The sequence below is a fragment of the Cupressus sempervirens genome, chromosome 5, assembly GCF_028749045.1.
Source record: "Cupressus sempervirens isolate cs-2001-9-10 chromosome 5, ASM2874904v1, whole genome shotgun sequence".
Lineage (NCBI taxonomy): Eukaryota > Viridiplantae > Streptophyta > Pinopsida > Cupressales > Cupressaceae > Cupressus > Cupressus sempervirens.
This window is the reverse complement of record NC_143122.1, coordinates 949,243,909-949,258,247: the sequence shown is the minus strand read 5'-3', so window position 1 is coordinate 949,258,247 and position 14,339 is coordinate 949,243,909. Positions and strand designations below refer to the sequence as shown.

At 35.6% G+C, this 14,339-nt stretch overlaps 1 protein-coding gene across 3 annotated transcripts in view; it reads right to left on the bottom strand.

Annotated features, from left to right (window-relative positions):
* LOC149559096 (protein STICHEL-like 4) overlaps positions 1 to 14,024 on the bottom strand; it is a 57,113-nt gene extending 43,089 nt beyond the window's left edge. The window contains exons 1-4 of one of the 3 annotated variants that reach the window (XM_089833054.1): positions 13,672 to 14,024; positions 8,669 to 11,326; positions 4,363 to 4,582; positions 3,627 to 4,085 (exon numbers count right to left, since the gene is read on the bottom strand). In XM_089833054.1, the coding sequence (XP_089689180.1) occupies positions 3,627 to 4,085; positions 4,363 to 4,582; positions 8,669 to 10,762 (2,773 nt within the window). In that variant the 5' untranslated portion in view covers positions 10,763 to 11,326; positions 13,672 to 14,024. Of the gene's footprint in view, positions 1 to 3,626; positions 4,086 to 4,362; positions 4,583 to 8,668; positions 11,327 to 13,180; positions 13,564 to 13,671 lie in introns of those variants that run through there. The other 2 variants (XM_089833052.1, XM_089833053.1) reach the window with 2 other exon arrangements.
* Between the last annotated feature and the right edge of the window lie 315 nt (positions 14,025 to 14,339).

Here is a 14,339-nt window from a genome sequence, read left to right as displayed (position 1 = left end):
GGGGACTTAAGAATGCCATTAGGTACTAAGGACGGCCTAGCTATCCCTTGAACGTCCCCAGTACCTAACATTGTACCCTTTTATAGCCAAAGATAAGTCCACCAATTTGTAAAAGAGACACTTTTTTTTCTATTTTTTAATTGTTGAGCAGGTCCCATGTGGGTGGAAATAGAAATTCAAATTGATGGAACCGTATTTGGAGGCTAAAAAGGTAAAGTCTTTTCCATTCTTCATTTCAACCATTCATGTCAAGAATAAAAACAAAGAACAGCAGCAAGAAAGTTTTCATTTTTGAGTTGCAAGAAAAGGGTTTTCATTTTTGTTAATTTGCTATGTATTCAACTTCTAAAATGTCTATGGTGAATGGTTTATCAATGTTATGATGTACATATTTTCTTTCTTTCTATATATATATATATATATATATATTCCCTCTTTTTTAATAATTGTCCAAAAAAATTGGATATGAACCATACCAATACCACAAACACATCCCCATCCCGGAAACTCTATGGAGCATAGTTAAAAAATAGTTCAGCTTTAACAGTTGAGCTAAGTCAACTCTTAAATGGGAGCATTATATATTTTGTTTGGACACTTCTGAAGCAATTAGAGAACTGGGTAGAGAAGAAAAATAAATAAAAAAGAAAGGAGAAAGAAGAGATTCTTATTGGTCAAAATTAAACTCTACAATAGATTACAAAAAATGGAATCTAATAAAGCCAGGATAAATCATCTAGTATTTAGCTATACCCTTTGGTACCCTGTTGTCTTTTTTGATCAATTGTACTCTTACTCTTATGCTTCCTTTCCTAGGCAGGTAAAAGAAGTGGAAAGAAAGTGCTCAATAACTTTGCTAGAACCAAAATAAGTTAAGATTTTATATATGTAGTTACCCAAGTTCACTGGTTTGCCCCCAGAACTACGTTTGGGTTTGAACCAGTTCGAAATACTGGTCTAGTTGACCCAAATTCGAGCAGGTTTCCATTTGCAGGGGATGGTTCAAACCCAAGCAAATTTTCGGAGACGAACAGCTTTTAAGTCATTTTTAATAGCATATTTGATATTGTTTTGAGCAAATAGGTGATTGAGCAAAAGTGAGTTTGCGCAAGGAGTTGGAAGATTGGATTTTGAGCTATATGAGAAACAAAATCAGATATATATAAAGTTTTATATAAGTTTTTGCTTCTAGGCTTCATAAATATGTATATATAAGATAAGATAAGATAAGATAATATTATTAATGTCCAACAAAAGACCGCAAAGTGTCTATGGGACTAAGAGCTACAACCAAGATGCTGACAACAGCAAGAACACCAAACGGTGTCTGAGAAAAGCGAAGCAAGAAACAAGAGAAGAGAGAGAGTCCAAGGCAAAGACTAGAAGTCTTCCCTTGGCAAAAAGAAAGCAGACACAGTAGAACAGGAAGAACTAGACGGCCTTTTCACACCTTGTAAAGGAGATAAGGGTGTGAAAAAGGCAGTAATAAGCTGATCAGAGGTATGCTAGTGAGGAAGCAGGGACTATAAAGTACTAGCACGGAGCAAAGTAGCCTCCTGAAGATAAAGAGCAAGACATCGCTGGTCACAATAACGGAAGAAGGCTGAGAGAGAACAGCAGTCACCAAAAAAAAATGAAATCTCCCTTTGATCTCATAAAAGATAGGGCACCAAAAGATAAAGTGAGTCTCCGTCTCAATCTCATAAAGAGTACACAACTTACAGATACGTTCCCCTCTGTCAATATGATGATCTGTCTAAGCACGAAGAAGATGAGAACCAACTATGAATGACCTCAAAGGGATACGCAAGCCATGACACCACCATCGAGAAAGATAACTAGGACGAACAATAATCCCGTATTTCGAATCAAACTCAAACCGGTAACTAAGGATTAAAGTGACACGTGTCTCCCTAATACAAGAACTCAATGACCTCTTCTTGCAGGAAATTATTTATAAGAAGAGTAGACAAATGCCACTTGCAGATCTTAAACCAGCTCAGTATTATGTCAACTCTCCTTACATTAGAGATTTGGGGACCCACACAGCAGTGATAGAAGCTGCAATGCAATGGTATTTATGTTTTTAATACCAGCTACACTAAGCATATTTCAAAAGATTGGTAGTCTTGTAATTGGTTTACATCCGTTGCATTTTGAGGCACTGTTTGTTTTTTGGATTTAGCAAAATGCCCAAAATCCTATATGAACATTCTACTTTGTATTGTCAGCTTGGCCTCAAACCCTTCTTGATAAGCCAACGCGAAGGAAGGAGGTGACCTTTCTGTTGAGATCTTTAACTTTAAATTAATGATCAATACCAATGCAATACATGGAGTAAACTCATTCAAGATTAAAATTAGACTCACTCATATGAACCTATGTTTCAAGATATTTCTAATATGAAGAACTCCCTAAGTTTCAACTTTTCAGATCAATTCCAGGATTTGTATGAGTGGATCAGGAATATGTTTAGTATTACCATCTTTACAGGCAGTGGGATTTGAGATATTGATTCTCAATAAATAAGATGTTACACAATATTGGGGCATTTTTCATGAACAAGGGAAGTTACATTAAGTTGGGAACTATCTTTGAAGCATAGTTTGAAGACTATTGTGACTCACCACAGCTCATGGGTCTCGTGGCTCCAGGCTTGCCAAGACAACTCGCCACGAACCCCTGAGCTGAGTCATCACAAGTCCAAGTCAAAGAACCTCAAAAGCTTTTAGGAAGAACTCCTAAGTTTTTAGGAAGGACTCTCGAGTTCTAAGGAAATGCCAAAAACAGACTTAAAACCCCTTTTCTTGTTTTTTCTTTGCAGAATTTTTTGCAGGGTCTTGAATTCGAGTTCTATTTTGTACTGTCAAGTCCGAGTTTTCAAACTACACTTTCAAGTTCAACAACAAAATTTCAACCCAAGTTTTAAGGTTTCGAGCATATTCATGAAGTATGTAGTTCATTTCAAGGTCATGTTTTTCATGTATGCATAGCTAGACAAGGGTAAATCTAAGTAGTTCAACCTCAACCAGTAAGGTCTATAGACATGTACAAAATGATAGGTAAGGGTTGACCTACCATATAACAAGTTGTTAGTGAAGATCAAAGCCACAATGTCAATTTAAAAAAAAATATTATAGATTTTAACAGAGTTACTATAATATAGTTATAGTATGGATGGGCAAATTAATTTTCCTATTGATCCAATGGAGAAGCAGATTCCTAGAGCAGTATCTGTTATTTCCTGAATGCAGGACAAACCTAAGCTCCAATATTCAGAATTTGTGTCCTATGTAACTCAGCATATGTTCCACATTCTATTTGATACTACAATATTAATGATGATTTACAGGAGAAGGTAGTTTCAAATGTACTATTTTGGTAGAGTTTTCAAAACTAGAAAAATAGATCGACATATTTACAGAGAATGCACAAGAATGCTATATCAGAATTTTTCATAAATAAAAAAAAATAGATTGAATTATGTGTTCTTCCAAATGCAGGTTCCTAGTACTAACTGCAAAAAGTCAACCAATTCAGACAAGCATTTAGTATTTACAGATCATACCCGGTCTGCTTTGCAGTTCTCATAAAAATTAACAAACATAGCAGGGCATCTGTCTCACCATTTATTTTTACATCCTCGCTATATTCAAAAGATGCTATGTCTTTCCTTCCTCCTGTTCCCAAAGACTGTACTTTTCTCCCACTTCCTGTATGATTGTGTAAATTAAAATCTCTTGATGTCTTAGTGGGAATCCTCTCCCTTGTGCCAGAACCACCACTTTCAAACATGGGGGAACCTTTTGCATATTGTATTGACTTGGAATGCTTGTCCAGGTTATTCCATAGAACACTAATTACTTCTCCACCAGCTTTTTCCTTTTCCATTGCACGTGCTACAGGGCTCTGAATGGCACTGGTTCCTGAAGAAGAGCTACGAAATTTATGTGATGGATCTGGAGCAAGTTGCAGCAAAGCAGCTGTCAACCATGTCGTTCGGTCATTTGATAACAAAAGCTGTTTCTCAGCCTCTGAAAGAGTTCTAAGAGCTTGTCGCAACCTATTCATCTCTTCTTTAGATACTGCCGAATTAACAAGTGGTTTCACTCAAATGTTAGAATTTCAGTAGAACTTAAACTTTTAAGTGTTAAATAAATGCAATGATGTAACCAATTACCAGAATCAATAAGCATGCATTTCTAGATACAAACTCTAGACTCTGTGCTGAACTCTTGAATTTGTAAATCATATTTGTGATTTAAAAAATTAATACAATGGTATCTTTAAGAACTTATTTAGAAAATAGTTTTTAAAACAGATTCATTCTTAGCACATACATGTTATTTACAAATAACTTACATGTATGTTTGTGAAAAAACATTCTCTTATGCCTTTCTTTATGTAGCTTGTAACTGCCAGCAAGAATATCAGTTATTAATGTTGCTAATTGTGACATCAAGGCCAGCGGTTCCACCCCTGCCTCCATGAGCTCTCTCAAACTCTTCACTGTATTCACAGTGTCTGCAGACAATGCCAAATCAAGCAAGTCTACCAATTTCTCATCTGGTATCAGTCCAACCTGAAGAAGTGAAACTAGCTTGTTACAGATGCACTAGTGTATAAAGTCCTTATTGGAAGCCAAACAGTAAATGGAAAGCTTTGCAAGAAAATTTACAATTTTATCAAATACTCTTTCTGCTTGATATTTGAAATGCTCACATTTATCACAATTACTGGAAACAAAAAATAATAGTTAAGTGATTGGTAATTGACTTATACCTTGGTAATCATAAGCATTTAACAGATGAATATGTGGTTTTAATGATTGATTAGTTGCATTTCAAATATGTTCATTTTTTGTTTGGTTAATATTGGAGATGTTCGATATCTTAGAAGGAAGTTTTCTCTTATAGGTACAGAAATCTATCATGGGCAGCATCAAATTCTGTTTCTAACTTTCTAGTCACCCACATTTTGTCAAACAGAAAAGCAGAGAAGTAGGTAACCATCCTTGTTAAAACAATGGTAGTATAAGCAGCCCAACTACTATCAACAACATAATCTTGGTTAGTAACTCTTGTACGAGATGCTCATCCAGATAGATCTTAGTGAGGATCATCTTACCAACCCCAATTTGATTAAAGAAATTTGGTACAGAAGGATAAATTTCAATTGTAGTGATTACTGAATAAAGTAATCATGCCCTTTTAGTTTAAATACCTACTCATGCACACATAATATTTTCTGCTATGTAATAAGCCATCTTTTTCACAAACATATAGTTTTATGGTAGAACAATAATCATATACCAGTGCATATTCAGTTTCTATGTTCTCAGATGAAATCACTTATTGAACACTTAATATTGCAAATAGCCACCATTTACCTGCACTACGTGATAATTCTTATTTAGTTGTTTACTCTTATTTCATTTTAATATTTTTGCATACCATGCAAAACTTCTACTTGTGGATCCATATGCTAACATCATCTTTCTTAGCAGTGTCCTAGTTCTGCAAAATGCATTTGTTTTTCAAATCTCTTGTATTCTCTATGATGTGCCCTTCATATCAATATGGGAGCAGAGCAATCGATTTGATTCATATTCATCCTTATATATTACTCACTTGTTTGTGATATTCTCCCATAAGATACTGTGGTGTAAGGATTAAACATTCAATACTAAGTCATGTCCAGAGGTTCTCTCATTTATAAGGAGAGACATGCCTTCAAAGCTTCAAGTATCTACCAACTGGCAATTGAATTTCTAAAAATGGTTTAAGCAGTTAAATTAAAAGAAATCACAAACTGAAAGTTGCAACTATCATCACAGTTCCAAAAATAAGAAGAAATGTAGTTTTAAGAAGAGATGCAACCTTTAAAAAAGACAAGAACACTGAAAAGTGAAATCAACTTAATTATTTCTCTTGAACTTTTGTCTCTTTAACTGCTCAGATTCAGAAAGACAAGTAGAATATTGGTACTAAAGAAATTTCAAAACACTAATATCCAATGAACACAAATCTAATAACATGTGCCTAAACAACAAAATAAAATACCTTTTGCCTCTTGATGAGTAAGAGAGATATTTTCCATAGCAAGCCAAATTGTGATATTACTAGTAGGATTCAACTATGTGGTTTCTGCGTCAAAGTCATTGACCCATTTATCAGAGACCTGAATGAGAATACTTTAACCTAAAAACTACACTGTTGAGTCCTAATGGCAATATCACAACCTTTTCCCTCTGTTTTTTCTCTTGTTAATGAGAAAAGCTAAATTAATTTGATCTTTCACATTTCAATGCCTTCAAAAAAATTCATTTAACCTCTTCCTTATTCATTATTTCTATATCTTATCAAGTTTTATATAACAAGTCTTGAAAATCAGAAACTCTTCCCTAAATGGTTTCCTTTACTTCAAAATATGAAAGAGTTGATTGAGTTGTTGCATTAGTCATTTAGTAGTGCTTGGTCATAAATGGTACTGTAGCACAGAAACTATACAGCAGATGATTGATGCAGGAGCATCTTGCATGGAAAATTATTGAAAAAAAAATTTTAAAAAATTGTGGAGGAGAGAGAAAGTGACAAAAATTAGAGAAAATAATTTTTAAAAAATAAAAAGGGGAAAAAGGAGAAAAGAAAGGAAAAGGGAATTTCTATTTTCAAGGTGCATAGGTTGTATAATAAAAAAAATAAAAAATAAACGATTGTCATTCCATTTATCGAGGTGTGTGGGTAGAATTCTAAAAAGTTATGAATATTGTAAGAAGTTGTGGATATTGTAGAAGGTTATGGAAGTTGTAGAAGGTTGTGGATACTGTGTAGGAGGAATTCTAGAAGGTTGTGGATAAGTCATGCATTGGGTGGTAAGTGCCTATTTAAGCAAGGCATATGAGCATTTCTAATCAAGCTCGAGAAGGAGAAGCTCGAGAAGGAGGAGCTCGAGAAGTAGAAGTTGTGGAAGGTAAAGCTTTGGAAGGAAAAGCTTCAAGGTGTGAAAGTTGGAAGATGTGAAGGCTTCAAGGTGTGAAAGAGAAGGAGGAAGTGAAGAGTAATTTTCCTGAGTCTGTGGACAGAGCGTCGAATGTGAGGCAGTTTACAGCAGGATTGTGATGGAGTTGTGAGTGTGTAAACAGAGCGCCGAATGTGAGGCAGTTTACACTTGGATCTTGGATAAAGTTGGAGAAGAGCTAGTGGCTGCGGTTTAGAAACAAGGAGGTTGCTTGGTGGCTTGCGAGCACAAGTTGAGATCTTGGGGGTTTCTACCAGAGTGTGGATCTGGACTAGCTTGTGTTTGGATTAGATCTTGAGAGATCTTGTAGAAATGTTATTGTAATTGCTATTGGATTGTCAAGTATAATAAAATTGCTTGGGAAGTATTTTGTCATCTCTTTGTTTCCTTATTGTTGCATTCTTGGTTGTGAGTTGGTAAGGGTGGTGTGGCCCTTCGTCAGTGGTATCAGAGCGTACCTTCATCAATGATCAATGTCTTCTCAAAGGTTACCTCCTTCTCATTATGTATCTTCCCTATAGTCACTCATGTAAATAATGGTTCAGAAATTGCATAATATGATCAATATGTTCCATTGTGCTCTTCGAAATAAGAGCCAAAATGCATTTTTTTCAAGAATCAACTCCTTGAGAACATTATTATAAACTTAGAGAAGAATTTGCAATGTTATTTTTACTTATGATTCCTTCCAAATTCAAAGTTTATTACTCTCATTCACCTCCATTTAACTGCAACCAAAGAGGAAACTTAGGAGATGGTTGATTCAGGAGCAACCCTTCAGCCAAAATTAAAATAATTGGTTTAAAAGCATATATCTTCGGCATCAATTCATTATTTCAGAATTAAAGAACATGTACATAGAGTTGGGAATCGGGTTGCTAAAAAGTAAAGGGTATCCTAACAAACGAAATTGACCATGATAATCATTCGCAGTTGCACACGGCAGAGCTCAATGTATGTGTTAAATCAAACTAGACTCAACAATGAGAATGTTTATATGATGTTTTTCACCTTTGTAGTGTGAACAAGATCATAGGATAATGAAAACAAAAACAAAATGACATTCTAACAAATCCCGACTGGCTTTTATAATCAACTATTAACTGCTGGGTTCGGATTCATACTGTAAAGATAGGTACTCAAGATCTAATTACAAGGAAGCAACTGAGATGTAAGAAAGCCATTATTTGCACACCAAGCATGGAACAACATATAATTGACCTTGGCAGACATAAATATCCACTCTTCACATTGGCTGTGGCTCTAATTTCTGTAAAAAGTCCATATCAATTTTCAAGACTAAAAACTTAATGGATGTGTCTGGATACAAGAAAACTCTCTTTAGGGCATATCTCATAGTGATTGGAAATGCTTATCCTTTGTATTTTGAACTGTGTTTTGAATATATTTGTGAATTGGATATCCTATAGATGCTTGAGAATGCATCTACTATCAGATAAGGGCAATAAACAACTGGAAAGCAATAAACAACTCCATTTCAAGTTGGCATTGCATCTTTCAATATTTATCTAAATTTAACAGAAGAATCACTTCTATGAAACATATCATAGGTATTCTTTGACACAATTCCTTTGCTGATCATTGCAATAAAAGTAAAGTAGATGATTGGAGGATTACACATACTTACAAGCTCCTGAACCAAGGACAGAGATATCCTTTGCCCCAGTAGACTCAACTGATCAAGTGTCATTTCAGCATCCCGCATAGATCCATTTGATCTTGACGCTATGAGATTCAACACTTCAGTGTCAATTTCTAAATCCTCCTGTAAGGCAATCATCTGCAACTTATTCACAATATCGATTTCCTTCAATTTTGGAAACAAATATTTCTGGCACCTCGAGAGAATGGCATGAGGTATATGATCTAGTTTTGATGTAATTAGAATAAAGACTGTATTCCAAGGAACTTCATCAAGGACCTTATAAAGTGCATTCCATTCTTCACTGGTCAAAATATCACAATCATCAATTATGAACACTCCATAGGAAGATAATTGAGGATGCATAGCTGCATTAGTGAGAGAACTCTGAAAACAATCATAGCCAAGTGTTCCAATTCCACCAATTTCCTTAACTTGTGAATTCCTTCCAAGACTCTGAGCTAAACATGGATGACACTGTCCACAAGGGTAAGATTGATCCAGAGAATGACAATTCATGGCTGCTGCAAAAATTCTAGCACATGAAGTTTTACCTGTTCCATGAGGCCCATGGAACACATAAATTGGGGCAATTTTCCCTTTGATTACAGCATTCATAAGAGCCTGAGCTATCAAATTTTGCCCTATCAATTCTCTAAAAGTCTTGGGAGCATACTTCTGAGACAAGTTCTGATTCCTTTCTTCATATTTAGAAGAACCACCACCCTTTGTATTTTGTCTATGTCCGATATTAACTATTGATCTGGTTTCTGAATCCGTTTCATAGTTTTGTCTCACATGTATCTGGTGGTCAGCATAAAGACCCAACTCACCTGAAAGCTTTGCTCCTGGTGCATTTGATTCTGCGCTTTGTTGAGACGCACCTGTCTCAATCAATAAAGGAAGAGACTCAGAATCTGAATCATAAGACAAGGAAGAGGCATCAGATGTTTCTAATGCAGTAGAAGGTTCCTGATGAGAACTGGAATGGCTTTGTGAATCAAGGCCTTCAAGTTTTCGTGTGGCCGAATCCGAGAGCCCACAAGAGAGGCTCCGACCTGCCATGTCCAAGATACTCTTGCCTCTATCATGAATTTTAGACCACTTCCAAGGAATCCCACAGCCCTTTTTAGGAGCATAACCAACTCTCGATTTCTCACTTTCTGTTTGAACTACAGGCTTATGTGAATCTGAATAATCTACAGTACTAATCTTTCCACGACCAACAGAATCCAAAGCATCAGATAGACATGGAGTATCATGATGCTGTCCTTGTTTTGGGCTGTGAAAATGAGGTCTTTTGATCCGTTTTAACTTGCACTTTTTGGATTTCTTCACCCCACTTGCTGAAACATGTAAGTGAGACTGAGGAGTCAAATTATACCTGCTACCAATTGCAGAACCTGCCTCTATTTTATTTTGGACTACATCTTTCTTAACATCCCTCAGAGGCAACCCTTTTCTGTTCAAATTACTGACTTTAGGGTTCCTTCCAAGCTCAGAATCACTTTTCCACTTTTCATCATTCAGTCCCTTTTTCCTTCCTCTACTTTTTAAGTCTCTATGTCTCAACCTACTATCAGCGAGAGCATTAGAAATGAGTTTCCTTCTTCTCCTTAGTCTTCTATCATCTTCAACTGAATCTTTCACACCATATCCTGCAAATACAGCTTCTGTTTTCCTTGATGTGTCACTTTGAGAAAGTGGCGAGGCACTGACAGCCCTTCTAGAATCTTTCCTATGATCACCAACGAACGGCTTTATGCCTTGAAGATTATTTAGATTAATTGCACTCTCCTTTTCTAGCTTCTTCATTATAGAGCCCATAATAGGAGAATTCCATGATGGACTTGTAGAGGGGTCCCGCAGAGATCGTGATCGTCGAAGAGTGATTAAATCTTTCATAAGAGAGCTTTCCGCTGAAAATCGCTTATCCAACATAGCTTTTGACTTGTTCACATGCATGTGATTCTTCAAATGAATAAAATTAGTCAAATGTGCATGGTTTCTCACGTGATCTTGGATACTATGATCCCTTTCAGAGAGAACTTTGGAGATGCCACTAAATGCTACTGACATGATACAAGTGGAACAGCTGCACTGCAACGAGCAGAACTCCAAGGGCTCTCAAGATAAATCTGGGAAGCAAATGAGAATACAAGACAACAAAAAAGATGGGCATCGTGTGGAAGCTGAGAACACAGCCAACCATGTATTACAACCATGGCAAAGAACAACCAGGCATTCAGCTGATCAACAAACAAAAAATCAATGAACATGTCATTCTATCCCTTTGACCTTGATCCACAACAAATGTCATTCATACCATGAGTTGCTAAGGACCACACTTTGTTGCATAACAATTCATTTCATCACAGCGATACATAAAGATTCAGATGCTCTGCATTATGAATTCCCATGACCAAATTTGCGAAATAGTATTCAGACTATAAGTTGCAGACTGGAATGCTTTTTAGATAGATTATATAAACAAAACAGCCAATCCCCCTTCAAAAACACAATCTAGCAGATCAAGTTTGTACTATCTCCTCTGAATCACTCGGCTCAAAGGTTTCCACCATTGTTGGATCTGTTTTACTCATATTAATTCACTTTGATCTCTCATTGTCAGCAAATAAGGCCCTAGCACAGCAAACAAGATTTCACTAGTAAGACAATGCTTAAAAATTTAAAATAAGCAGAATAATCTAGGCCAAATGAAATTTCATGAACACTAATATGGCATAAAATTGTTGAAAAAAGCACACCACAAAATGATTTACAAAACAGAACAATCAAGATTTAGACTCTGAAATAATCTAATTGTCAAGAAAAGCAGTGTATTGTAAGGTAAAATTTAACAAGTACTGTGGACAATAGAAAAGATAAGAGCATATATTCAGATCAGATCAATTTGAAATTCATATACCTAAGCACGCCCCAGTCTAGAAGTTCAATATATCTACAGGATCTTCAGTTTAATCACTTGTCTCAAGTATTTTGAACTGTGATAATTTAAAATTCGGATGTACAAAAAGAAGCTGAGAGAGAATTTATTAGCTTGTAGTCGTCCCAACTCCTTGATGAGTGATTCAGATCCTTGAATAAAATGAAATGTAGAACTAATCATCCAAGCCCAGGAATTATTCCAATCCAATCAGAATTTATATGACGCAGAAAAGAAAGGTCTGGAAATTTACAAAATAACTCCTGAATCCAATATTTAAGGAAGGTCTACACAACAGCCATGCAGCTTAAGGCTGGGTTGTAAACTCAGAGAGAAATGGTTTATACTGTTAAATAAAGCTCAAATTAGGGTTTTCATTCAGATTGGAAGGTCTAAATTGACTAATAAAAAAATCAATATTCAAAAGGTGCACGATAAAGAAAATATCTTCCTCCTCTCCGTTAAAACGATATAAATCTTTCATCATTTTATGTGAAAAACACTAAAACTTGAAAATTTGGACAGACATGAGGCTATAAGCAATGCCATAGTTCAGAGAAATCAATATAAGATTGAATAGCATTTCCAGTTCCTGAATCCAGAACATAAAGTTTCTGTTCATGTGTGATATGAAAATTGGCCTTTTCTAAGTTGCCCGAAGTACTTTAATCGCTTTAACCTAATCGTATAGATTGAGAATATGTCCTTGATAAAAGGTAAAACTCCAGTTCCTAAATGTCAGAATGGTGAATGAAAACACAAACGCAAGCTAATTTTATCATAACTAACGGCCTGAAAATTTCTTTCTAAATATGAGTTCGGTAGGATCAAGCTGCAACAAACTGTAATAATATCGTGACAGAAAAATCTCGAATTTACCCATTCTCGAGTTTATAAACCCAGCCCCTACACCCAATGGCAGTCAATATTCAAATAAATCTCTTGTTGGCATCCAAGAAAACAATATACGTCTTGCAAGCATAAGACGTTTAAATGTTAAGAGATCACTTCTGAAGATCCAGAAATATCTAGATTGTGTGATAAGGAAGCTCAAAACATAGGCTCAGCATAAAAAGGCAGCCAAAACCATTTCCAAAATCCATAAAACCATAGTTATAAATCTTCAAATCAGCTGGCCAGGCAAAACAAATTTCAATTCCATAAAATTAAAAAATGCTATCATTTTAATCATCAAGTTTACGAAGAAGCTGAAATCAGCAAATGCTGTTGAGATCAAAGCTCGGGTCATTTATATTGCTCGGAAAAATGCAAATGCGCACATTTCCACAATCCGAACAATCCATAATAATTCAATCGAAATAGACAAACTTCAAATCTACCAACCATACTTAATTTTAGAGGTCAAATGAGCTTGGATTTAAATTACCGGAACTCAGCATTCCCCACTAATTTCTTAGGATTTTTAAATGGAAAACAAATTTCTCCTAAAACTTCCTTCATTTAATATACTCGACATTTCATAGCACTTCAGCGGCGTTACTAGACTTTGGAAAAAACCAGATTAATTGGTAAAATAGCGACAAAAATACCTCATAAATTACTGTGTTTTTGGAATTTACTGAACTGAAACTAGAGCGACCATTAAATCCTCGAAAAACTGAAATGTAGATAAATCTTCAAAAGGAAAAGCGATCATTTACTGTATTTTTGATGCGTTTGATTCGCAGTTTTAGTCCGATCAGATGTATTACGCTCAAAATATGAAATAATAAAAACAGACGCCCCTACTTTGCAGAAGACGCCAGCTTTATGAGAATTAAAAACTGAGCACCTCTAGATAATCCACCGGTCCCAACTAACGGAGGCATACAAAGGATTTCCCCACAGCCTTGATGATGATCTAATTAACTTTAAATTAAAAAATAAAATAAATAAATTATAACCAATAAAATTCGAAAATGAAAAAATACAGCTAATGATCTAACGCCCTTAATGGACGAGCAATCACTCAGCTCATAAATTTTATTATTTTCTATTCCAGCCCCAAAAATATTCAAATGTTTTTTTGCCGGGCACTTACGTGGCATTCGAATGATCCAACGGTTGAGATTCTTTTTGTTTAAATAGTCTCTCACACCTCCGCCGTTTCCGCCAAAAAGTGTGAATAAAATACACTATGTCAGACATGCTGAAGAAGTATTCGTTCTGATTATGTCATGTTACACTCTGCAATACTGAGATCGTATAACTGAAAGCACTTGATGGGTATTAACCTAATGGCTATTTTATTCAAGTTTTATACTTTCACAGGCTCTCCTGAAAGGCGGGAATTTTTATGGGAACAAGAACAGTCCCTAGTTATAGACCACAGGAGAAGGAATCCCTCAAGGTGGGCTTATTATGGTTCTGAGGACAGATGTCTCGCGGATGGAAATTTGATAAAAAAACAAATGATATATGGTCATGAAAAGTTGGGTTCATATCATACGATTACTCCTCTCCAGAAAGCATATCATACTATTACCACTCTCCAGAGAGCCTTATGATTGGCTATCTCGATAAAGTGCGTTGTCATACTAAAAACAACAAAACATACAACCAACGGTGTCGATGTAGGGATTCGAACTAGTGACCATTGTGAATAGGAAAATATTTGATGTCCTTATTTCTTTGCCATCATTAACACACGATCTACCATTGACTTTCACTAAGACGTCCTGTCCTTGGCAGTTAATGCTGAATGAGAGT